Source organism: Panulirus ornatus, chromosome 42, assembly GCF_036320965.1.
Source record: "Panulirus ornatus isolate Po-2019 chromosome 42, ASM3632096v1, whole genome shotgun sequence".
In the NCBI taxonomy this organism is placed as follows: domain Eukaryota; kingdom Metazoa; phylum Arthropoda; class Malacostraca; order Decapoda; family Palinuridae; genus Panulirus; species Panulirus ornatus.
The window spans coordinates 746,566-772,500 of NC_092265.1; the positions used below are offsets into that span (position 1 = coordinate 746,566).

Sequence of the window (25,935 nt, forward strand, 5' to 3'; positions counted from 1 at the left end):
ACTACAAAAGTGGTTGGCCAATTTCATTGCTGGCCACCATGGCAAAGTCACTCACAAAACTCTACCCCTGAAACAATCAAACTCTGCAGGAATCAATTCTTTTTCTAACCCTATTCAATCTCTTCCTACATGTTCCCATAACTAATAGCAAACTACAACATAAAGGTCCTTCCATATGCAGACAGCATCACAGTTACATTATAACCTGACATCATAATAGCAACAACAAACATTCAGCACTACATTATACAATGGGAACAATGGCTCACGCAGCACAGAATGTCTACATCTCCATAGAAGTCTCCAATCATTCTTTTAATCACTGACAGGCATGAATCTAGCTCACAACCTCTAGTCACCCTGAACAAAACACCATCCTATTTAGGCAACACCTAAGATGCATACAACATTCATTCCTCACACTACTTACATCAAAAATGCAACAAATATACTAAATGTCTTCAAAACAATAACTAGCACCAGATTAAGGTAAGAAAAACAATCCCAGAACATCTACTAACAATTCAACAGCTCCATTTTCAACATTCAACAACTCATAACCTGCATGATCTTCCATCCTCTTGAAAAGAAATGTAAAAAAAGCTGCAAAGAACACAGAATATTACACCAAGAACAATCATATGGAGGCAGCTCACTCTAACTTATAGGGGTAACTTTCTAACTGACAAGCATGCCACCTATGGCTATATCTCCACAGAAATACCAAATTAGTACAACACCAACCTAGTATTGCAAGATAAGGTTCTACTTTGCCACCAGGAGTCCAACTTTCCCAAGACCCATTGCTACATACTGTTAACATGGGCACATTATATATGTTTCCAAGCTATGTTTGGGATAGCCAGAAATGGAGGACACAGTGACAAAAGGTCTTAACAGGCAGCCATGTGAGCTTTATTCATTAAGGTAAGAGAGCAGGGAATGAAACATCTATTTCTCCCCTATTCCCCGAATCAAATATACTATATGCAACAAGGTATAGAAAGGCTTTTCCTTCATATGTTTTATTCATCTCTACACTGATCTATCATCAATTATCACAGATGTGATACTTATCTGTATGTACAGTATATAAGTTAATTAGATTTAAAAAGATGGACAACCTTAACCAAAAAATATAAGAGATATTGACTAACTTTCAGCTTAACTCACCATGCAAAATTTGTAAACATTAATGTACATGGTGTATGTGGTACCATATCTAATTGTTGGAGAAACTGAATTATAGTTTATTCCACCTGAGCAAAATAGTGACTAATAGGCTTGATGATAAAGTTCTGGATATTCTAGTCTTACACTAAAATATGAAAGTGCTAAACTCACATCCCAAATACATATGACTGCTTGGATTAACAGTTGACCTTTAACATCCTTTTTTTTTATTACTTATTGATATACAGCATCAACATCAGCAGTCAAATATAAGAATACTCTTTGGAATTCCCTATTTCATGTCAAAACTCAAAATAAACACTAATTTCACCATTTTCCCACATCAAAACTTGTATGCATACTTCAACCAACATATGACTGACACAATGCCCCACAGATCCTCAGAGTTGTATGGGCTCTCAGTGGTGGGGTACCTAGTAGTAAACACCTCAAAAAAAAGGTCTCTTTTCTCATTATGATTTCGTATACTTAACACAATTTCAATATGCATGGACAAAAGAAGTCTTACCATCAGATACCTTTAACAAAAATAACCTGAAGCAGGGGGCTGTGATGCTGTTTCCTGTGAGGTAGGGGGGGTAACAGGAATGGATGAAGGCATGCAAGTATTGATACATACATCTTTCTTTTTTCTTTTAAACTTCGCCATTTCCCGCGTTAGCGAGGTAGCGCTAAGAACAGAGGACTGGGCCTTTTTTGGAATATCCTCACCTGGCCCCATCTGTTCCTTCTTTTGGAAAATTTAAAAAAAAAAACGAGAGGGGAGGATTTCCAGCCCCCTGCTCCCTCCCCTTTTAGTCGCCTTCTACGACACACAGGGAATACGTGGGAAGTATTCTTAATCCCCTATCCCCAGGGATACATGTATATATATGTATGTGTATTTTTTTTTTTTTTTTGCTTTGTCGCTGTCTCCCGCATTTGCGAGGTAGCGCAAGGAAACAGACGAAAGAAATGGCCCAACCCACCCCCATACACATGTATATACATACGTCCACACACACAAATATACATACCTACACAGCTTTCCATGGTTCACCCCAGAAGCTTCACATGCCCTGATTCAATCCACTGACAGCACGTCAACCTCAGTATACCACATCGATCCAATTTACTCTATTCCTTGCCCTCCTTTTACCCTCCTGCATGTTCAGGCCCCGATTACACAAAATCTTTTTCACTCCATCTTTCCACCTCCAATTTGGTCCCCCACTTCTCGTTCCCTCCACCTCCGACACATATATCCTCTTGGTCAATCTTTCCTCACTCATTCTCTCCACGTGCCCAAACCATTTCAAAACACCCTCTTCTGCTCTCTCAACCATGCTCTTTTTATTTCCACACATCTCTCTTACCCTTACGTTACTTACTCGATCAAACCACCTCACACCACACATTGTCCTCAAACATCTCATTTCCAGCACATCCATCCTCCTGCGCACAACTCTATCCATAGCCCACGCCTCGCAACCATACAACATTGTTGGAACCACTATTCCTTCAAACATACCCATTTTTGCTTTCGAGATAATGTTCTCGACTTCCACACATTCTTCAAGGCTCCCAGGATTTTCGCCCCCTCACCCACCCTATGATCTACTTCCGCTTCCATGGTTCCATCCGCTGCCAGATCCACTCCCAGATATCTAAAACACTTTACTTCCTCCAGTTTTTCTCCATTCAAACTTACCTCCCAATTGACTTGACCCTCAACCCTACTGTACCTAATTACCTTACTCTTATTCACATTTACTCTTAACTTTCTTCTTTCACACACTTTACCAAACTCAGTCACCAGCTTCTGCAGTTTCTCACATGAATCAGCCACCAGCGCTGTATCATCAGCGAACAACAACTGACTCACTTCCCAAGCTCTCTCATCCCCAACAGACTTCATACTTGCTCCTCTTTCCAAAACTCTTGCATTCACCTCCCTAACAACCCCATCCATAAACAAATTAAACAACCATGGAGACATCACACACCCCTGCCGCAAACCTACATTCACTGAGAACCAATCACTTTCTTCTCTTCCTACACGTACACATGCCTTACATCCTCGATAAAAACTTTTCACTGCTTCTAACAACTTGCCTCCCACACCATATATTCTTAATACCTTCCACAGAGCATCTCTATCAACTCTATCATATGCCTTCTCCAGATCCATAAATGCTACATACAAATCCATTTGCTTTTCTAAGTATTTCTCACATACATTCTTCAAAGCAAACACCTGATCCACACATCCTCTACCACTTCTGAAACCACACTGCTCTTCCCCAATCTGATGCTCTGTACATGCCTTCACCCTCTCAATCAATACCCTCCCATATAATTTACCAGGAATACTCAACAAACTTATACCTCTGTAATTTGAGCACTCACTCTTATCCCCTTTGCCTTTGTACAATGGCACTGTGCACGCATTCCGCCAATCCTCAGGCACCTCACCATGAGTCATACATACATTAAATAACCTTACCAACCAGTTAATAATACCGTCACCCCCTTTTTTAATAAATTCCACTGCAATACCATCCAAACCTGCTGCCTTGCCGGCTTTCATCTTCCGCAAAGCTTTTACTACCTCTTCTCTGTTTACCAAATCATTTTCCCTAACCCTCTCACTTTGCACACCACCTCGACCAAAACACCCTATATCTGCCACTCTATCATCAAACACATTCAACAAACCTTCAAAATACTCACTCCATCTCCTTCTCACATCACCACTACTTGTTATCACCTCCCCATTTGCGCCCTTCACTGAAGTTCCCATTTGCTCCCTTGTCTTACGCACTTTATTTACCTCCTTCCAGAACATCTTTTTATTCTCCCTAAAATTTAATGTATGTGCATGTATATTTATAAGTTGACATGTATATGTATGTATATGTGCATGTATGGGCATTTGTGTGTGTGTGTGTGTGTGTGTATTTTTATTTCTTTTTTTTCTCCCGCGTTTGGGAGGTAGTGCAAGGAAATTTAATGGACCAACCCACCCATATACACATGTATATCCATACACGTCCACACACGCACATATACATACCTATACATCTCAACGTATACATATATATACACCACAGACATATACATATATACACATGTACATAATTCATACTGTCTGCCCTTATTCATTCCCGTCGCCACCCTGCCACACATAAAATGGCAACCCCATTCCCCCGCATGTGCGCGAGGTAGCGCTAGTAAAAGTCAACAAAGGCCACTCATTCAAACTCAGTATCTAGCTGTCATGTATAATGCACCGAAACCACAGCTCCCTTTCCACATCCAGGCCCCCAAAACTTTCCATGGTGTACCCAAGACACTTCGCATGCCCTGGTTCAATCCACTGACAGCACGTCCACCCCGGTATACCACATCGTTCCAATTCACTCTATTCCTTGCACGCCTTTCACCCTCCTGCATGTTCAGGCCCCGATCACTCAGAATCTTTTTCACTCCATCCTTCCACCTCCAATTTGGTCTCCCACTTCTCCATGTGACCAAACCATTTCATCTTCCACAAAGCTTTCACCACCACTTCTCTCCTAACCAAACCATTTTCCCTGACCCTAACACTTCGCACACCACCTCGACCAAAACACCCTACATCTGCCACTCTATCATCAAGCACATACAACAAACCTTCAAAATACTCACTCCAACTCCTTACTTCATTACCTGTTAACACTTCCCTGCTTGCCCCCTTCACCGATGGTCCCATTTGTTCTTTGTCTTACACACGTTATTTATTTCCTTCCAAAATATCTTTTTATTCTCCCTAATGTTCAATGATACTCCCTCACCCCAACTCTCATTTGCCTTCTTTTTCAACCCTTGCACCTTCCTCTTGACTGAGTGCCACTTTCTTTTATACATCTCCCAGTCATTTGCACTCCTTCCTTGTAAGTATCATCCAAATGCCTCTCTTTTCCCTTTCACTAACAACTTTACTACTTCAACACACCTCTCACCACCCTCTCTAATCTGCCCACCTCCCACCTGTCTCATGCCACATGCATCTTTTGCACATGCCATCACTGCTTCCCTAAATCTATCCAATTCCTCACCCACTCCCGTCACATCATTTGCTTTCACCTTTTGCCATTCTATATTCAATTTCTCTGGGTACTTCCTCATGCAAGCGTCCTTTCCAAGCTCACTTACTCTCACCAAAACCTTCACTTCACAGTGAAGAGATATATGCACAATCACCATTGGAAAGAGAAAATAAGAGACAGCGAGTACTTTCATTTACTACATCCTCAGACAGATCAATATCTATGGCCAAATGCACTTAGGATTACTGCCAACATGGGACATATGTTTCCAGTTAATGAAAATTCAGGAACATCTATTTATCTATTCATATATCAATGCATCTATCAACTTTTTATTTATCAATTCATTAATTTACTTTTTTCATTTATCATTTTCTTATACCTGTTTGATATTTCCCATCTTGAGTGAGACAGCACTTTACACAGTATGTGTTTAATATATTACAAACAAATGAAATTTAAATATGCATTAGGTAAACAAAACACCACTCTGTTAAGTTACAATATCCTCAGATTAAAACCATGGCCCTGTATTTCTAAAATCCATAACATTCCAAAACTTATGCATTGTTGGTTTTAAAGATTATGGATTTTCGATAACAAATGTATACAACTTGTACTTCCTGGTTCACTTTAGCACATTTTAGTCCATTTCATCACTCTATTTGTGATATTTCTGGTGTGTTTGACGCACACTTACACACCAAACTGTCACATCATTGATTTTGATTTTCCACCTACAAAGCCAACTTTCTTTTTTCTTTTTTACTTTTCTTTGAATGGATTCCTTATTTTTGAGGTAATCTTGATTGAAAGTGAACAAGATTGAATCAAAGAATTTCATGTTTGTTAGTGTTCTTCTTGACTGATGACTATACAGTGGACAACATTCTCACAAAACAAGTACCATTAACAGACCGATGGTCCACATTCTCAAGATTCACCGTGTTATGCTCATTATGAAACAAACAATGTGTATATAATATCCATGCTCAACAATTCACATGTAATTCACACGTAAACATCGAATCTTTTGGTTGAAATAATTCGTTTATTATACGTGAGTTCATTCATGGAAGACTCTTTTAAAGCAACTAAATCCAGTATAAAATAAAAACAAGTGAGTAATATAGTTATATAAACAATGCTAATCATCCAAATTTACTTTTATTCTCATTATCTACCTTCAACACAAATATCTTCACAAAGCAATGCCTGACTGTTCCAGTGTAATATAAATAATAAAATTCATAATGTTCTTCATATAATATGGATATGTTCTGATAATGTTCTTCATATAATATGGATATGTTCTGATAATGTTCTTCATATAATATGGATATGTTCTGTACTTAAGAGAGATGCAAATAGAAAAGTTGGCCTTACTTGATGAATCACCTTCGTGTGCAAAGTGAAAAAGTAAGCACTTACAGTTAACCCATAAAGGTGTAGAAGTTCATGTGTCACTTCAGCACGGTGGGCATGGGAGTGATGATGTGCAAGTGACTTGACAGGCTGAAAATACTTGATCTTAATTTAATCTAATTCAATGATGCAAAACAGACAGACTGACAAACAAAAAGAGATAGATAGACAGCCAGATCATTACACAAAGTAAACAATATGCCTTTATAATACTGTCATGATATACATTCTATTCATAGGGTAACCAACAAAAATTGGTATCTAATTGAATTATACCAATATTGTATCAAATAAAAATTACTACAAGGGTACCAACTTCAAGTGACATTCTTTCACTTCAACCATACAGAAAAGGATATTGTTACAACATTTATTTGTATTATCAAAACACTGCTTTGTAAGAATCAAAATCTGAAAGTATTTAGTTATAAGCTGAAAGTACTTCTTAGGGTATCCTTGGTAACTTCAACCAGTACAACACCATGTACATTTCATCAAGAATGTTAAAATATTTATGAATGATAACAAAACAAAAAGTTTTGAAACATCAGCTTCATATTTAACACTGAAAGCAACATAAGTTGAAAATTTACATGACATAAACCCAGACTACCTAAGAATGTTTGCCCGTGGGAGAAAAGACGACAGGGAATCACTCTAGAACCATGATCATGAAAATTAAATCAAATTCTTTTCAAAGAATTCAAACCTGAGTGCTGATACCAGCAAGAACCAGAGTCATATTCTCTCCTCCTGATACTGAAGTGAGTCAAACAGGTTCTAACCTTGATATGCAGCATTTTGTTACTGTTTTCATTCTGTGCATAAAAAATGTGCTGATGTACAAAATAAGCACAATATTCAGATAAGACATATTTCCTCGAACCAAGAGAAAGATTTTATGTGAAAGCCTAAATCTATAGAGGGATAACGGCAAAGCAGGATTACCTAATTTAACATGTCTACCCAAACGGTATTCACCCGAGGTTTTTCTTTTTCTTTACCAAAATGAACAATTCCGAAGAAAGATACTGAGACTATACATTTTTTTATTATATGGTCAGTAATGTCCAACTTTTTTTTTTAGTAAATACAAATTCACTTTATATATCTATATCATATATATATATATATATATATATATATATATATATATATATATATATATATATATATATTTTTTTCCGCTGTCTCCCGCGTTTGCGAGGTAGCGCAAGGAAACAGACGAAAGAAATGGCCCAACCCACCCCCATACACATGCACGTCCACACACGCAAATATACATACCTACACAGCTTTCCATGGTTTACCCCAGATGCTTCACATGCCCTGATTCAATCCACTGACAACACGTCAGCCCCGGTATACCACATCGATCCAATTCACTCCATTCCTTGCCCTCCTTTCACCCTCCTGCATGTTCAGGCCCCGATCACACAAAATCTTTTTCACTCCATCTTTCCACCTCCAATTTGGTCTCCCACTTCTCCTCATTCCCTCCACCTGCGACACATATATCCTCTTGGTCAATCTTTCCTCACTCATTCTCTCCATGTGCCCAAACCATTTCAAAACACCCTCTTCTGCTCTCTCAACCACGCTCTTTTTATTTCCACACATCTCTCTTACCCTTACGTTACTTACTCGATCAAACCACCTCACACCACACATTGTCCTCAAACATCTCATTTCCAGCACATCCACCCTCCTGCACACAACTCTATCCATAGCCCACGCCTCGCAACCATACAACATTGTTGGAACCACTATTCCTTCAAACATACCCATTTTTGCTTTCCGAGATAATGTTCTCGACTTCCACACATTCTTCAAGGCTCCCAGGATTTTCGCCTCCTTCCCCACCCTATGATCCACTTCCGCTTCCATGGTTCCATCCGCTGCCAGATCCACTCCCAGATATCTAAAACACTTTACTTCCTCCAGTTTTTCTCCATTCAAACTTACCTCCCAATTGACTTGACCCTCAACCCTACTGTATCTAATAACCTTGCTCTTATTCACATTTACTCTTAACTTTCTTCTTTCACACACTTTACCAAACTCAGTCACCAGCTTCTGCAGTTTCTCACATGAAACAGCCACCAGCGCTGTATCATCAGCGAACAACAACTGACTCACTTCCCAAGCTCTCTCATCCACAACAGACTTCATACTTGCCCCTCTTTCCAATATATATATATATATATATATATATATATATATATATTGGTGTATTCCCTGGGGATAGGGGAGAAAGAATACTTCCCACATATTCCCTGCGTGTCGTAGAAGGCGACTAAAAGGGAAGGGAGCGTGGGGCTGGAAATCCTCCCCTCTCATTCTTTTATTTTAATTTTCCAAAAGAAGGAACAGAGAAGGGTGCCAGGTGAGGGTATTCCCTCAAAGGCCCAGTCCTCTGTTCTTAACGCTACCTCGCTATCGCGGGAAATGGCGAATAGTATGAAAAAAAAAAAAAAAAAAAAAAAATATATATATATATATATATATATATATATATATATATATATAATTACACTTCTTTATGAATTATGCAACAGTCCAAAACTTTTATTGTGATATCAGAATTATTTAAAATCAGAATAAAAAAATTTCATGCATCAATAATGCAAGTTTCATTAATAATGTACGTGTTGAATACTCAATTATTTATTGCAGCACTTAAAAGAGTTATTCTTAATACGACTTAGCTGTAACTTCACACTTGCCCTCCTGTTCCAGGAATATTTCAGCTATTCTATGTTTGATGTGCAAAATCTGAATACTATAAAAGTTCATAAATGCATAATTTCAGCCATCAGACAGAGCACATAAACAATACAGTAACATGAATTTGTCATAAGACCCAATACAGTACATACTCAAATTAAAGATAATCTGCATATGAAGAGAAAAAATGAAGTCTGACATTACTTTGTTGCAAATCATAATGAATGGATACAATTTTTATCAGACCAGAATAGTGACAGTTCACAACAACCAAACATGTGTGTCTTTAACAAGTCTTCTGAAAGACCATCAGCCTATTTCCACATTTACCTGCTACTTACACTACCGTTTGCACTTTCTCCTACGCCTAACTCTTCTAGCTGAAAAGGAAAAAACAAAATTGAATCCTTTCATATGCTCATAAAAATGCTTGAACAACTGTCTCTTAACATATATATTTGCATGTATATATAATATATCTTATCCCTGGGGATAGGGGATTAAGAATACTTCCCACATATTCCCTGTGTGTCGTAGAAGGCGACTAAAAGGGGAGGGAGTGGGGGGCTGGAAATCCTCCCCTCTCGTTTTTTTTTTCATTTTCCAAAAGAAGGAACAGAGGGGGCCAGGTGAGGATATTCCAAAAAAGGCCCAGTCCTCTGTTCTTAACGCTACCTCGCTAACGCGGGAAATGGCGAATAGTTTAAAAGAAAAGAAAGATATAATATATCTAACATACTTTATTGCTGTTTCCCGAATCAGCAAAGCAGTGCCAGGACACAGATGAAGAATGGCCCATCCACTCATATACACATATATATACATAAACACCCATACACTCACATATACATACATATACATACACATACACAGACATATACATATATACACATGTACATATTCATGCTTGCCTTCATCCGTTCCTGGTGCTACCCTGCCCCACAAGATGCAGCATCGCTACCCCCTGCTTCAGTGAGGTAGCACCAAGAAAACAGACAAAAAAAGGCCACATTTGTTCACACTCAGTCTCTAGCTGTCAAGTGTGATGCACGTCTCTCACCCTCCTGTTTGTTCAGGTCCCAATCACTCAAATATTTTTCACTCCATCCTTCCTTTGGTGCATTACACATGTGAGGTGGTTTGATCGAGTAAGTAATGAATGGGTAAGAGATCTTTTTAAGAGATATGTGTGGAAATAAAAAGAGTGTGGTTCAGAGAGCAGAAGAGGGTGTGCTGAAATGGTTTGGACATATGGAGAAAATGAGTAAGGAAAGACTAACAAAGAGGATATTTGTGTCAGAGGCGGAGGGAACAAGATGTGGGAGGCCCAGTTGGAGGTGGAAGGATGGAGTGAAAAAGATTTTGAGTGATCAGGGGCAGAACATACAGGAGAGTGAAATGTGTGCAAGGAATAGAGTGAATGGCAACAATGTGGTATACTGGGGTTGATGTGCTGTCAATGGACTGAACCAGGGGATGTGAAATGTCTGGGGTAAACCATGGAAAGGTCTGTGGGGCCTGGATGTGGAGGAAGGGGATGCTATTTTTACGTGTGGCAGAGTGGTAACGGGAAAGGATGAAGGCAGCAAGTATGAATATATACATGTGTATGTATGTATATGTCTTTGTATGTAATATGTAGGTATACACTGAAAAGTAAATGCATTCATATGTGCGTGTATTGGTGTTTATGTATATACATGTGTATGTGGGTGGGTTGGGCCATTCCTCATTTGTTTCCTTGTGCTACCTCACTGACGTGGAAGATGGTGATTAAGTATAATGTATATAGATATACATCTTTCTTTTCTTTCTTTCATACTATTCGCCATTTCCCATGTTAGCAAGGTAACGTTAAGAACACAGGACTGGACCTTTGAGGGAATATCCTCACCTGGCCCCCTTCTCTGTTCCTTCTTTTGGAAAATTAAAAAAAAAAAAAAATGAGAGGGGAAGATTATTTATTAAAATGAGAGGGGAGGATTATTTATTATTTATTATACTTTGTCGCTGTCTCCCGTGTTAGCGAGGTAGTGCAAGGAAACAGACAAAAGAATGGCCCAACCCAACACATACACATGTATGTATATATACGTCCACACACGCACATATACATACCTATACATCTCAACGTATACATATATATACATACACAGACGTATACATATATATACATACACAGACATATACATATATGCACACATACATAATTCATACTGTCTGCTCTTATTCATTCCCGTCGCCACCCCACCACACATGAAATGACAACCTCCTCCCCCTGCATGTGCACGAGGTAGCGCTAGGAAAAGACAACAAAGACCACATTCGTTCACACTCAGTCTCTAGCTGTCATGTATAATGCACCGAAACCACAGCTCCCTTTCCACATCCAGGCCCCACAAAAGTTTCCATGGTTTACCCCAGATACTTCACATGCCCTGGTTCAATCCACTGACATCACATCGAATATATATATATTTTCTTTCTTTCTTTTAAACTATTCACTATTTCCCGCGTTAGCGAGGTAGCGTTAAGAACAGAGGACTGGGCCTTTTTTGGAATATCCTCACCTGGCCCCCTCTGTTCCTTCTTTTGGAAAATGAAAAAAAAATGAGAGGGGAGGATTTCCAGCCCCCCGCTCCCTCCCCTTTTAGTCGCCTTCTGCGACACGCAGGGAATACGTGGGAAGTATTCTTAATCCCCTATCCCTAGGGATAATATATATATATATATATATATAAATATATATATATATATATATATATATATATATATATATATATATATATATATATATATATATATGCAGGGAATACGTGGGAAGTATTCTTAATCCCCTATCCCCAGGGATAATATATATATATATATATATATGTATATATATATATATATATATATATATATATATATATATATATATAGGGGAGAAAGAATACTTCCCACGTATTCTCTGCGTGTCGTAGAAGGCGACTAAAAGGGAAGGGAGCGGGGGGCTGGAAACCCTCCCCTCTGTTTTTTTTTAATTTTCCAAAAGCAGGAACAGAGAAGGGGGCCAGGTGAGGATGTTCCCTCAAGGGTCCAGTCCTCTGTTCTTAACGCTACCTTGCTAACGCGGGAAATGGCAAACAGTATGAAAAAAAATATATATATATATATATATATATATATATATATATATATTTCCCTGGGGATAGGGGACAAAGAATACTTCCCACGTATTCCCTGCGTGTCGTAAAAGGCGACTAAAAGGGGAGGGAGCGGGGGGGCTGGAAATCCTCCCCTCTCGTTTTTTTTTTTAATTTTCCAAAAGAAGGAACAGAGAATTGGGCCAGGTGAGGGTATTCCCTCAAAGGCCCAGTCCTCTGTTCTTAACGCTACCTCGCTAATGCGGGAAATGGCGAACAGTTTGAAAGAAAGAAAGATATATATATATATTTTATTTATCTATTTTGCTTTGTCACTGTCTCCTGCGTTAGCGAGGTAGTGCAAGGAAAGAGACGAAAGAATGGCCCAACCCACCCACATACACACACACACATATATATATATTTATGGAGAAAAACTGGAGGAAGTAAAGTGTTTTAGACATCTGGGAGTGGATCTGGCAACGGATGGAACCATGGAAGCGGAAGTGAATCATAGGGTGGGGGAGGGGGCGAAAATCCTGGGAGCCTTGAAGAATGTTTGGAAGTCGAGAACATTATCTCGGAATGCAAAAATGGGTATGTTTGAAGGAATAGTGGTTCCAACAATGTTGTATGGTTGCGAGGCGTGGGCTATGGATAGAGTTGTGCGCAGGAGGGTGGATGTGCTGGAAATGAGATGTCTGAGGACAATATGTGGTGTGAGGTGGTTTGATCGGGTAAGTAATGTAAGGGTAAGAGAGATGTGTGGAAATAAAAAGAGCATGGTTGAAAGAGCAGAAGAGGGTGTTTTGAAATGGTTTGGGCACATGGAGAGAATGAGTGAAGAAAGATTGACCAAGAGGATATATGTGTCGGAGGTGGAGGGAACGAGGAGAAGTGGGAGACCAAATTGGAGGTGGAAAGATGGAGTGAAAAAGATTTTGAGTGATCGGGGCCTGAACATGCAGGAGGGTGAAAGGCGGGCAAGGAATAGAGTGAATTGGATCGATGTGGTATACTGGGGTCGACGTGCTGTCAATGGATTGAATCTGGGCACGTGAAGCGTCTGGGGTAAACCATGGAAAGTTCTGTGGGTTCTGTGGGAGCTGTGGTTTCGGGCATTATTACATGACAGCTAGAGACTGAGTGTGAACGAATGGGGCCTTTGTTGTCTTTTCCTAGCACTACCTCGCACACATGAGGGGGGAGGGGGATGTTATTCCATGTGTGGCAAGGAGGCGATGGGAATAAATAATGGCAGACAGTATGAATTATGTACATGTGTATATATGTATATGTCTGTGTGTGTATATATATGTGTACATTGAGATGTATAGGTATGTATATTTGCGTGTGTGGACATGTATGCATATACATGTGTATGGGTGTGGGTTGGGCCATTTCTTTTGTCTGTTTCCTTGGGCTACCTTGCAAACGCGGGAGACAGCGACAAAGCAAAATAAACATAAATAAAAGTCCTAATTTGACATTTTAGTGCTTTGAAATATATAACAGAGCCAATCTTTCAATCTATAAAACATAATACTCATCTTTTCCTTCAGCAACTGTAATGATAAGATCATTCTTCAGTAAACTAAAGAGCCACCTTTTATGAGGGAAATGATCCCAGACCTACCTCTGCTTCACTGTCAATGCTGTCCTCTGCATCATCCTCATCTGAGCCATGTTCAGAGGGTGCAGGGGTAGTGGCTCTTGATGAAGTTGGTGATGGAGGTTCTGAGAGAGGCCGTGGGTAGTTAAGTCGACCAGCTGATGCGGCTTCTTCTAGAGCTAATTCAGGATAAACTGTGTGCAGGGCATGTTGACGACCTTGCCGATAATACTGAAAGACATTCAAATTCTCACAGATGTTTCAGAAGCAGTCAAAGTTCTGGCTTTGGCAAGAAGTGAAAGCAATACAGTAGGATGAGTAAAGGAAACACAGTATCATAAAAAAGATGCTGTTTTTTCTTTTAACATTACAATGAATTAATCTAAGGTTCTTTCTTTTAATCCTTAAAATTTTTGGAAAAGCCTCAGAATGGGAGAAAGCAAAAACAGAATAACCTTGAAACTGAAAGGGTTAACATGATTAAAATGATGCTGAAGGAATAGCTCACGGCTCAAAGGCCACTACTTCAGAGGAAAGGTTTTTCGATATCAAAACCTACAATTTTTCATACTTGTTCACTATTTCCCACCTTAATGAGGTAGGACCAAGAACAGGAAAACAACAGCTCCATTTCCTCACCTTGACTCCTGCTTTAAAGCTCTAAAACTGCAGCCTACCATCCAAAGGTAAGCCCCTGATCACTTCTTAAGCCTTAATAGCATGTTGCTCCTTATATAACATAGACATATATATCCTTATTTCTTTCTTATTTTTCTACATTTCTTCTTGTGTATAAAATAAGTTACCCCTGAGACAACCCTCATCCTCTTCGCATAAGTCCTTGTTTCACACATGACCTGTTTTATAATCATTCTCTGTTTCCCATCTCAGCATGGCAGCAACTGGAATAAAAGAAACTGTCCAAGGGTAATTGGCTTAGGAAAATTGGGGAAGGGAACTGTCTGATGGGGAGTTGTCTGGAAGGGAACTGTTCTAATATAATCTTTCCCACAACTTCGATCTTTATCTATTCTTCTAACTAAACAATCATCCAACTTTACTGACCTTATTCTAAGATTGTAAATATCTAACTCAACCTAAGATAACTAATACTTCAGATCCATACATGAAAAAAGGGGGAAGAAGTCAATTATGCTCATTCTCTATACACTCTACACTTGAATTTTTCCCATTCACTAGAGCCTTCATCACATTTACGGTTACTATACACTTGCATGACCCTCCTCTCAACCTCAGCTTTCCTACTATGTACTAATAGTGATAATCACTCTGAAATAACTAAATTCATTAGTAACTCTAAATTCTTCATGATTCGTATACAGTGTATTGTAACAGCCAATCTTTCAAAATCAAGAATCCTGCTCTTACGGACATTTACTTTCATCATGTACACACCCTCAGAACCTACAATTGTGTTTAACTCTCTTCTGATTCAGCTTAAACAACTGTGTCATCAGCACAGAATAAATGTGGTAACCCTTTTCTTTACCATGATTTGACACACTGCAGACAATCCACATAGCTCTCAGCTCACGTAATGTCCTATCCATAAAACATTAAACAATCTTGGTGACATTACACATCACTGATACACTTCATAAGTGTTCAGTTAATAGAGAAATTCTATCAAACTACCCCATCCTTTTTGTGATTAGTTATATAATTTTAGAAATAAATTACCGTGCCCAATATCCTCCAATCGAGCAACTCAGACAAGCGTTCAGTTCGATTCCTCTGGATAATTCGTTGTCGGCGATTTAACTGCACAAATTCAAACAAATTTTGTGCCAGCTGTCTGACTGACTCCTCAAGGCCAATGTAGCGGCGGTCAATTATATAGATACCATAACTCATAGGGTCTGCTATATGTTCTGCCATAAAGCAACCAAATCCTGTATAAAACAAAAGATTATTACTGAAATGCATCTCTATTTCATAATTCAGGTTTCAAAAAAGGAACATAACATGATACTCAAATTAGGTTATTACAAGAATGAAAAAATTTAAGAAAAGCAACTTTTTGACATAGTTTGAGATGATTAAACAAAATGGTAAAAATGATCTAATCAAAATCAACAATAATGTTCATAATAAGAATTTTCAGTTCTAAAACTTTTTCAACAAGAGAATGTACAAGAATTAACATTAGAAAAATCTTAATGATGACATTTAGTCACTGATTTATATCAACTTTTTCTCTGCAAATTAGCTAGCTCACTTTTATGCTACCTTTGAGTCCTTTAAGTGGAGCTACCTGGATCATTTTCTAAATCTAACAACAAAAAGAGGGTTCTTTTGCTTGAATCACAAACCTACATACTATTTTGGATTCCATGGTATGTTCTGGTGATCAACTGTTTACCATGAAAACAGAGGTTCATCATAGTGCTGTAGCCCATCACTAAATGGCAGCATCTTAACCACTTACCTTCACATGCCCTAGTTCTATCCATGAGAGCACATCGACCCCAGTATACCACATCGTTCCAATTCACTCTATTCCTTGCACACTTTTCACCCTCCTGCATGTTCAGGCCCCGATCACTCAAAATCTTTTTCACTCCATCTTTCCACTTCCAATTAGGTCTCCCACTTCTCCTCGTTCCCTCCACCTCTGACACATATATCCTCTTGGTCAATCTTTCCTCACTCATTCTCTCCATGTGACCAAACCATTTCAAAACACTCTCTTCTGCTCTCTCAACCACACTCTTTTTATTACCACACATCTCTCTTACCCTATTATTACTTGCTCGATCAAACCACCTCACACCACATATTGTCCTCAAACATCTCATTTCCAGCACATCCACCCTCCTCCGCACGACTCTATCCATAGCCCACGCCTCGCAACCATACAACATTGTTGGAACCACTATTCCTTCAAACATACCTATTACTGCTACTGTAATCAAACTTACACTGTTCCTCCCAAATATGTTTGCTTGCTGATTTCCACAACTTGCCATGCAGCCTTGTGTGCTCAGCCCAACAAATTAGTGATTATCCCTGGAGCACTAATGATGGTGATGCTGATTCAGTGGACATTGAAAGTGGTTTGGATTGTAATAGGACACTGAGCTTGATTATGATGTGAGTTTGATTATGATATAAAGGATATGAGAGGAATATTCTAAACAAGTAATGGTAAGCATATGCATAGTTGTCTTTGATGATTGTGCAGTAAATGAGAAAACTCTATATCATACTGCAAATAATGTATATATATCCTAATATCATGGACATTAAACGTATTGAGTAAGCCACAAGTAGAAACCCTATGATGCAGAGTAAAATACAAAGAGTTTCCAAAAGTTTGAAGTGTGTTATCATCATAAAATCAAAAGTGTATGTGTGAGTTATATTGGATGTTGGGTGGTATGACAATGACATAATCCCTCACATTGGAAACAATAACATGGCTAGCACATTATCAGCAAGCACATGAACTTTAAATGTCTGTACAGTACCAAATAGGGTATGTGTGCTTAAATCTTTTCCTTAAATTTTCATGATACTTCCTATCAAGTGAAATGAAAAAAGGATCTTTCTGAATTTTCTGACAAACCCCTGTCCTGAAGCATCCCTGTGTTTTGGGGATTCACATTTCAAGGGTTAACAGGTTCTAGAGTTCTTGTTTAATTTCACTGCCACCAATACATTTAACTAGCTCAAACAGAAAACAGCAAAAACATGAATACTGTTTTTTTATTGTAACCTTCTAACAGATGAGATGAGTTGATTTACATTTTACTAGATGATCAGTCAAAACCTGATCAACTTCACTACAAACAGGTGTTATCCCTATATGATCTTACTACAACCTGTTGTTACACCCTGCAATTAAATCTGGTAACACTAATGATAACAGGTGTCCCATTTTGTTTTTACACCAAGCCCATTTTCTAATCACTAGAATCTGCTTATACTGAATCAAGATAGAAATATTTTATCCTCTTCTCTTAAATGAAAGGAATAAACTTCCAATTTTGCTGTAAGAAATATATTCTGTACTGTTTACCAAAAGAGAGTACCATTATGAATCATTTTTATATACCCAACACAACAAAATCAGTAATCATAAGGCCTTGTGTTAACCAGTTTTTATCAGTGTTGCCATTATCCTCATTCATCTCACACATTATATTGAACTAAGAAAAATCTCTTTCAATTAGAATCAATATATGGAATTCTTTTTTCTATATACAGCCATTCTTATCCCTACAAAGCCAAATAACAATATATCTTACCAGATAAGTTAGTGGTGACTGAAGGAATGCCCATGACAGTGCATTCAGCTGGTGTATAACCCCATGGCTCATAGTATGAGGGAAAAACTCCCAAGTGACATCCACGGACAAATTCTTCATAGTCCATGCCAAATAGGGGATTAGTCACAGAAAGGAACTCAGGATGGAAGATCACCTTGTTTGGGAGAGACATTATTTCATTATTATTATTTTGCTTTGTGGCTGTCTCCCGCGTTAGCAAGGTAGCGCAAGGAAACAGACGAAAGAATGGCCCAACCCACCCACATACACATGTATATACATACACGTCCACACATGCAAATATACATACCTATGCATCTCAAGTATACATATATATATATATATACACACACAGACATGTACATATATACACTTGTACATAATTCATACTGTCTGCCTTTACTTATTCCCATCGCCACCCCGCCACACATGAAATAACAACCCCCTCCCCCCACATGTGGGCGAGGTAGCACTAGGAAAAGACAACAAAGGTCACATTCGTTCACACTCAGTCTCCAGCTGTCAGGTATAATGCACCGAAACCACAGCTCCCTTTCCACGTCCAGGCCCACAGAACTTTCCATGGTTTACCCCTGATGCTTCACATGCCCTGGTTCAATCCATTGACAGCACGTTGACCCCAGTATATGTGTGTGTGTGTGTGTGTGTGTGTGTGTGTGTGTGTGTATATATATATATATATATATATATATATATATATATAGGAAGAGAGGAAAGTGATTGGTTCTCAGTGAATGTAGGTTTGCGGCAGGGGTGTGTGATGTCTCCATGGTTGTTTAATTTGTTTATGGATGGGGTTGTTAGGGAGTTGAATGCAGGAGTTTTGGAGAGAGGGGCGGGTATGAAGTCTGTTGGGGATGAGAGAGCTTGGGAAGTGAGTCAGTTGTTGTTCGCTGATGATACAGCGCTGGTGGCTGATTCATGTGAGAAACTGCAGAAGCTGGTGACTGAGTTTGGTAAAGTGTGTGAAAGAAGAAAGTTAAGAGTAAATGTGAATAAGAGCAAGGTTATTAGGTACAGTAGGGTTGAGGGTCAATTCAATTGGGAGGTGAGTTTGAATGGAGAAAAACTGGAGGAAGTGAAGTGTTTTAGATATCTGGGAGTGGATCTGGCAGCGGATGGAACCATGGAAGCGGAAGTGGATCATAGGGTGGGGGAGGGGGCGAAAATTCTGGGAGCCTTGAAGAATGTGTGGAAGTCGAGAACATTATCTCGGAAAGCAAAAATGGGTATGTTTGAAGGAATAGTGGTTCCAACAATGTTGTATGGTTGCGAGGCGTGGACTATGGATAGAGTTGTGCGCAGGAGGATGGATGTGCTGGAAATGAGATGTTTGAGGACAATGTGTGGTGTGAGGTGGTTTGATCGAGTAAGTAACGTAAGCGTAAGAGAGATGTGTGGAAATAAAAAGAGCGTGGTTGAGAGAGCAAAAGAGGGTGTTTTGAAATGGTTTGATCACATGGAGAGAATGAGTGAGGAAAGATTGACCAAGAGGATATATGTGTCGGAGGTGGAGGGAACGAGGAGAAGAGGGAGACCAAATTGGAGGTGGAAGGATGGAGTGAAGGGGATTTTGTGTGATCGGGGCCTGAACATGCAGGAGGGTGAAAGGAGGGCAAAGAATAGAGTGAATTGGAGTGATGTGGTATACCGGGGTTGACGTGCTGTCAGTGGATTGAATCAAGGCATGTGTATGGGGGTGGGTTGGGCCATTTCTTTCGTCTGTTTCCTTGCGCTACCTCGCAAACGCGGGAGACAGCGACAAAGCAAAAAAAAAAAAAAAAAAAAAAAAAAAAAATATATATATATATATATATATATATATATATATATATATATATATATGAAGTCTGTTGGGGATGAGAGAGCTTGGGAAGTGAGTCAGTTGTTGTTCGCTGATGACACAGCGCTGGTGGCTGATTCATGTGTGAAACTGCAGAAGCTGGTGACTGAGTTTGGTAAAGTGTGTGGAAGAAGAAAGTTAAGAGTAAATGTGAATAAGAGCAAGGTTATTAGGTACAGTAGGGTTGAGGGTCAAGTCAATTGGGAGGTGAGTTTGAATGGAGAAAAACTGGAGGAAGTGAAGTGTTTTAGATATCTGGGAGTGGATCTGGCAGCGGATGGAACCATGGAAGCGGAAGTGGATCATAGGGTGGGGGAGGGGGCGAAAATTCTGGGGGCCTTGAAGAATGTGTGGAAGTCGAGAACATTATCTCGGAAAGCAAAAATGGGTATGTTTGAAGGAATAGTGGTTCCAACAATGTTGTATGGTTGCGAGGCGTGGGCTATGGATAGAGTTGTGGCAGGAGGATGGATGTGCTGGAAATGAGATGTTTGAGGACAATGTGTGGTGTGAGGTGGTTTGATCGAGTGAGTAACGTAAGGGTAAGAGAGATGTGTGGAAATAAAAAGAGCGTGGTTGAGAGAGCAGAAGAGGGTGTTTTGAAGTGGTTTGGGCACATGGAGAGGATGAGTGAGGAAAGATTGACCAAGAGGATATATGTGTCGGAGGTGGAGGGAACAAGGAGAAGAGGGAGACCAAATTGGAGGTGGAAAGATGGAGTGAAAAAGATTTTGTGTGATCGGGGCCTGAACATGCAGGAGGGTGAAAGGAGGGCAAGGAATAGAGTGAATTGGAGCGATGTGGTATACCGGGGCTGACGTGCTGTCAGTGGATTGAATCAAGGCATGTGAAGCGTCTGGGGTAAACCATGGAAAGCTGTGTAGGTATGTATATTTGCGTGTGTGGACGTGTGTGTATATACATGTGTATGGGGGGGGGGTTGGGCCATTTCTTTCGTCTGTTTCCTTGCGCTACCTCGCAAACGCGGGAGACAGCGACAAAGTATTAAAAAAAAAAAAAAAAAAAAATATATATATATATATATATTTTTTTTTTTTTTATTATACTTTGTCGCTGTCTCCCGCGTTTGCGAGGTAGCGCAAGGAAATTGCATTTTAGCACCATCAAATTAATCAATTCCAAGATATTGCACAAGTCCAAACTAAGACAAATTTTGTGAAGGAGAGTGAACAGAAGTGTTTGAAGTGGACATATCAGCAAAAGAGTGAGTAGGATTAAAACTTGAAGACAGAATAACATTCATGGTGAAAACAAAGAAAGTAGGTGATAAAACAGAACCCTGAGGAGCACCACTGTTGATTGGATAAAAGGGGAAGTCACTCCATCAATGACTGCTGCATTAGATATGCAGGAGAAGGACCTATGTATTACAGAAGAGAGAGAAGCAGATACAACAAAGTGAAGTTTAGAAATACACTGTCAAATGCCTCAGGGATTATTAGGGTCACATTTCACAAATCATTACTTTGTACACTTATATCTATTACCTTAACTCTATCATGAGGGTCATTAAAAAGACGGCATCTGCGTAGAGCACTAAGCACTGGATCTGTATGATCATCAGAGACATTGTGTGTGGTGATGGGAGGTAGTGACTTTCTCTGTGCTGCATAAATACAGCGCTTTAATCTCACCATCTCTTCTTTTAGAAGCAACTCATTAGGTTCTGGGAGACGCCCTCTATAATGAGAAATAACATGGAATCAATAGTTATGAAAAAGCAAATTGCTGTATACAGAAAAATTGAAAAAACAAAATGTGGAAGGCATTAACCAATATCTTCATCTTTTTATATGCAATCTTGAAAACATTCCCATACACATGGAATAGCATAACTGTTCAGCCCTAGTGACTATTTAAACATAACCTGAACTTGTAAAGAGTGAGATGAAGTCAACAGTACTCCATAATAGCAAACCCTCAGCATAATCATTCATTTGGACTGCTAAAATGATACATCTGGTGAATCTTGAGTCTCCAATTGCCCTTTCATTAACTATGAAATATTCGTAGCTCATTTTCTTTAACTATTCATTCATTTCTACTATACAACTTCTAACCATGTGCATCTCTAACTCTGCCACATCTATTCTTATTCTTTCATTTATCCATCTCCTGTTAATGGTGCTTTCTACACTTGACAAAACAATCCTCCAAGGATTTTGAAAATCATAATGAATTCATCAGTACAATTAATGCATGCATTAAGGCCTCTGTATAATACCCTAGTTTGTGTTATACTGTTGGACTGCCCATTGCATCTTTGTACAATGTCACATGGGACCCCAATAGGCCTCCTGTATGGGCCTCTGTAGAAAAAAGTTTAATTCTACATAATGTTTGTACAGTAAACCCTCGATTTAATGGATCTTGATATAACAGATTTCTGATTTAATGGACCAGGCAAATAATAATACATTATAAAAAAGAATTAAAATTCTCAAACACTACACCATGTGCATTTCATATCACACTTCTATTTGGTAGCATGGGTGTATACTAGCTTTGTTACAGTCTCAGTCTGCCTCAAGCTATCATGTAGTCAGGTTGTATACAAAGAATTGTGACTTTATCAAATAATTTTGCAATCCATACAATTCAAAATGGCATCAAGTGACAGAGGAGTTAAAAGAAAGCATGCAAACTGCATATTGCATTACTGTGCATTACATTAAAAAATATATATATATATATATATATATATATATATATAAAATATATATATATATATATATATATATATATATATATATATATATATATATATATATATATATATATAAAATATATATATATATATATATATATATATATATATATATATATATATATATATATATATATGGATTGCGCAAAAGATGCTTGTGGCATGAGAAGAGTGGGAGGTGGGCTGTTTAGAAAGGGTAGTGAGTGGTGGGATGAAGAAGTAAGAGTATTAGTGAAAGAGAAGAGAGAGGCATTTGGACGATTTTTGCAGGGAAAAAATGCAATTGAGTGGGAGAAGTATAAAAGAAAGAGACAGGAGGTCAAGAGAAAGGTGCAAGAGGTGAAAAAAAAGGGCAAATGAGAGTTGGGGTGAGAGACTATTAGTAAATTTTAGGGAGAATAAAAAGATGTTCTGGAAGGAGGTAAATAGGGTGCGTAAGACAAGGGAGCAAATGGGAACTTCAGTGAAGGGCGTAAATGGGGAGGTGATAACAAGTAGCGGTGATGTGAGAAGGAGATGGAATGAGTATTTTGAAGGTTTGTTGAATGTGTCTGATGACAGAGTGGCAGATATAGGGTGTTTTGGTCGAGGTGGTGTGCAAAGTGAGAGGGTTAGGGAAAATGATTTGGTAAACAGAGAAGAGGTAGTAAAAGCTTTGCAGAAGATGAAAGCCGGCAAGGCAGCAGGTTTGGATGGTATTGCAGTGGAATTTATTAAAAAGGGGGGTGACTGTATTGTTGACTGGTTGGTAAGGTTATTTAATGTATGTATGACTCATGGTGAGGTGCCTGAGGATTGGCGGAATGCGTGCATAGTGCCATTGTACAAAGGCAAAGGGGATAAGAGTGAGTGCTCAAATTACAGAGGTATAAGTTTGTTGAGTATTCCTGGTAAATTATATGGGAGGGTATTGATTGAGAGGGTGAAGGCATGTACAGAGCATCAGATTGGGGAAGAGCAGTGCGGTTTCAGAAGTGGTAGAGGATGTGTGGATCAGGTGTTTGCTTTGAAGAATGTATGTGAGAAATACTTAGAAAAGCAAATGGATTTGTATGTAGCATTTATGGATCTGGAGAAGGCATATGATAGAGTTGATAGAGATGCTCTGTGGAAGGTATTAAGAATATATGGTGTGGGAGGCAAGTTGTTAGAAGCAGTGAAAAGTTTTTATCGAGGATGTAAGGCATGTGTACGTGTAGGAAGAGAGGAAAGTGATTGGTTCTCAGTGAATGTAGGTTTGCGGCAGGGGTGTGTGATGTCTCCATGGTTGTTTAATTTGTTTATGGATGGGGTTGTTAGGGAGGTAAATGCAAGAGTCCTGGAAAGAGGGGCAAGTATGAAGTCTGTTGGGGATGAGAGAGCTTGGGAAGTGAGTCAGTTGTTGTTCGCTGATGATACAGCGCTGGTGGCTGATTCATGTGAGAAACTGCAGAAGCTGGTGACTGAGTTTGGTAAAGTGTGTGGAAGAAGAAAGTTAAGAGTAAATGTGAATAAGAGCAAGGTTATTAGGTACAGTAGGGGTGAGGGTCAAGTCAATTGGGAGGTGAGTTTGAATGGAGAAAAACTGGAGGAAGTGAAGTGTTTTAGATATCTGGGAGTGGATCTGTCAGCGGATGGAAACCATGGAAGCGGAAGTGGATCATAGGGTGGGGGAGGGGGCGAAAATTTTGGGAGCCTTGAAAAATGTGTGGAAGTCGAGAACATTATCTCGGAAAGCAAAAATGGGTATGTTTGAAGGAATAGTGGTTCCAACAATGTTGTATGGTTGCGAGGCGTGGGCTATGGATAGAGATGTGCGCAGGAGGATGGATGTGCTGGAAATGAGATGTTTGAGGACAATGTGTGGTGTGAGGTGGTTTGAGCGAGTGAGTAACGTAAGGGTAAGAGAGATGTGTGGAAATAAAAAGAGCGTGGTTGAGAGAGCAGAAGAGGGTGTTTTGAAATGGTTTGGGCACATGGAGAGAATGAGTGAGGAAAGATTGACCAAGAGGATATATGTGTCGGAGGTGGAGGGAACGAGGAGAAGAGGGAGACCAAATTGGAGGTGGAAAGATGGAGTGAAAAAGATTTTGTGTGATCGGGGCCTGAACATGCAGGAGGGTGAAAGGAGGGCAAGGAATAGAGTGAATTGGAGCGATGTGGTATACAGGGGTTGACGTGCTGTCAGTGGATTGAATCAAGGCATGTGAAGCGTCTGGGGTAAACCATGGAAAGCTGTGTAGGTATGTATATTTGCGTGTGTGGATGTATGTACATGTGTATGGGGGGGGGGGTTGGGCCATTTCTTTCGTCTGTTTCCTTGCGCTACCTCGCAAACGCGGGAGACAGCGACAAAGTATAAAAAAAAAAAAAAAAAAAAAAAAAAAAAATATATATATATATATCTATTTATTTATCTATTTTGCTTTGTCGCTGTCTCCCGCGTTTGCGAGGTAGCGCAAGGAGACAGACGAAAGAAATGGCCCAACCCACCCCCATACACATGTATATACATACACGTCCACACACGCAAATATACATACCTATACATCTCAATGTACACATATATATACACACACAGACACATACATATATACCCAAGCACACAATTCACACTGTCTGCCTTTATTCATTCCCATCGCCACCTCGCCACACATGGAATATCATCCCCCTCCCCCCTCATGTGTGCGAGGTAGCACTAGGAAAAGACAACAAAGGCCCCATTCATTCACACTCAGTCTAGCTGTCATGCAATAATGCCTGAAACCATACTCCCTTTCCACATCCAGACCCCACACAACTTTCCATGGTTTACCCCAGACGCTTCACATGCCCTGATTCAATCCACTGACAGCACGTCAACCCCGGTATACCACATCGATCCAATTCACTCTATTCCTTGCCTGCCTTTCACCCTCC

The 25,935-nt window shown here is 39.4% G+C and overlaps 1 protein-coding gene across 1 annotated transcript in view; it reads right to left on the reverse strand.

Annotated features, from left to right (window-relative positions):
• Positions 1-1,009: 1,009 nt before the first annotated feature.
• Glys (glycogen [starch] synthase) overlaps positions 1,010-25,935 on the reverse strand; it is a 58,316-nt gene continuing 33,390 nt past the window's right edge. Inside the window, exons 7-11 of the mRNA XM_071686777.1 lie at positions 21,818-22,010; positions 18,425-18,599; positions 15,855-16,066; positions 14,178-14,384; positions 1,010-9,796 (exon numbers count right to left, since the gene is read on the reverse strand). Of these exons, the coding sequence (XP_071542878.1) occupies positions 9,743-9,796; positions 14,178-14,384; positions 15,855-16,066; positions 18,425-18,599; positions 21,818-22,010 (841 nt within the window). The 3' untranslated portion in view covers positions 1,010-9,742. The remainder of the gene's footprint in view (positions 9,797-14,177; positions 14,385-15,854; positions 16,067-18,424; positions 18,600-21,817; positions 22,011-25,935) is intronic.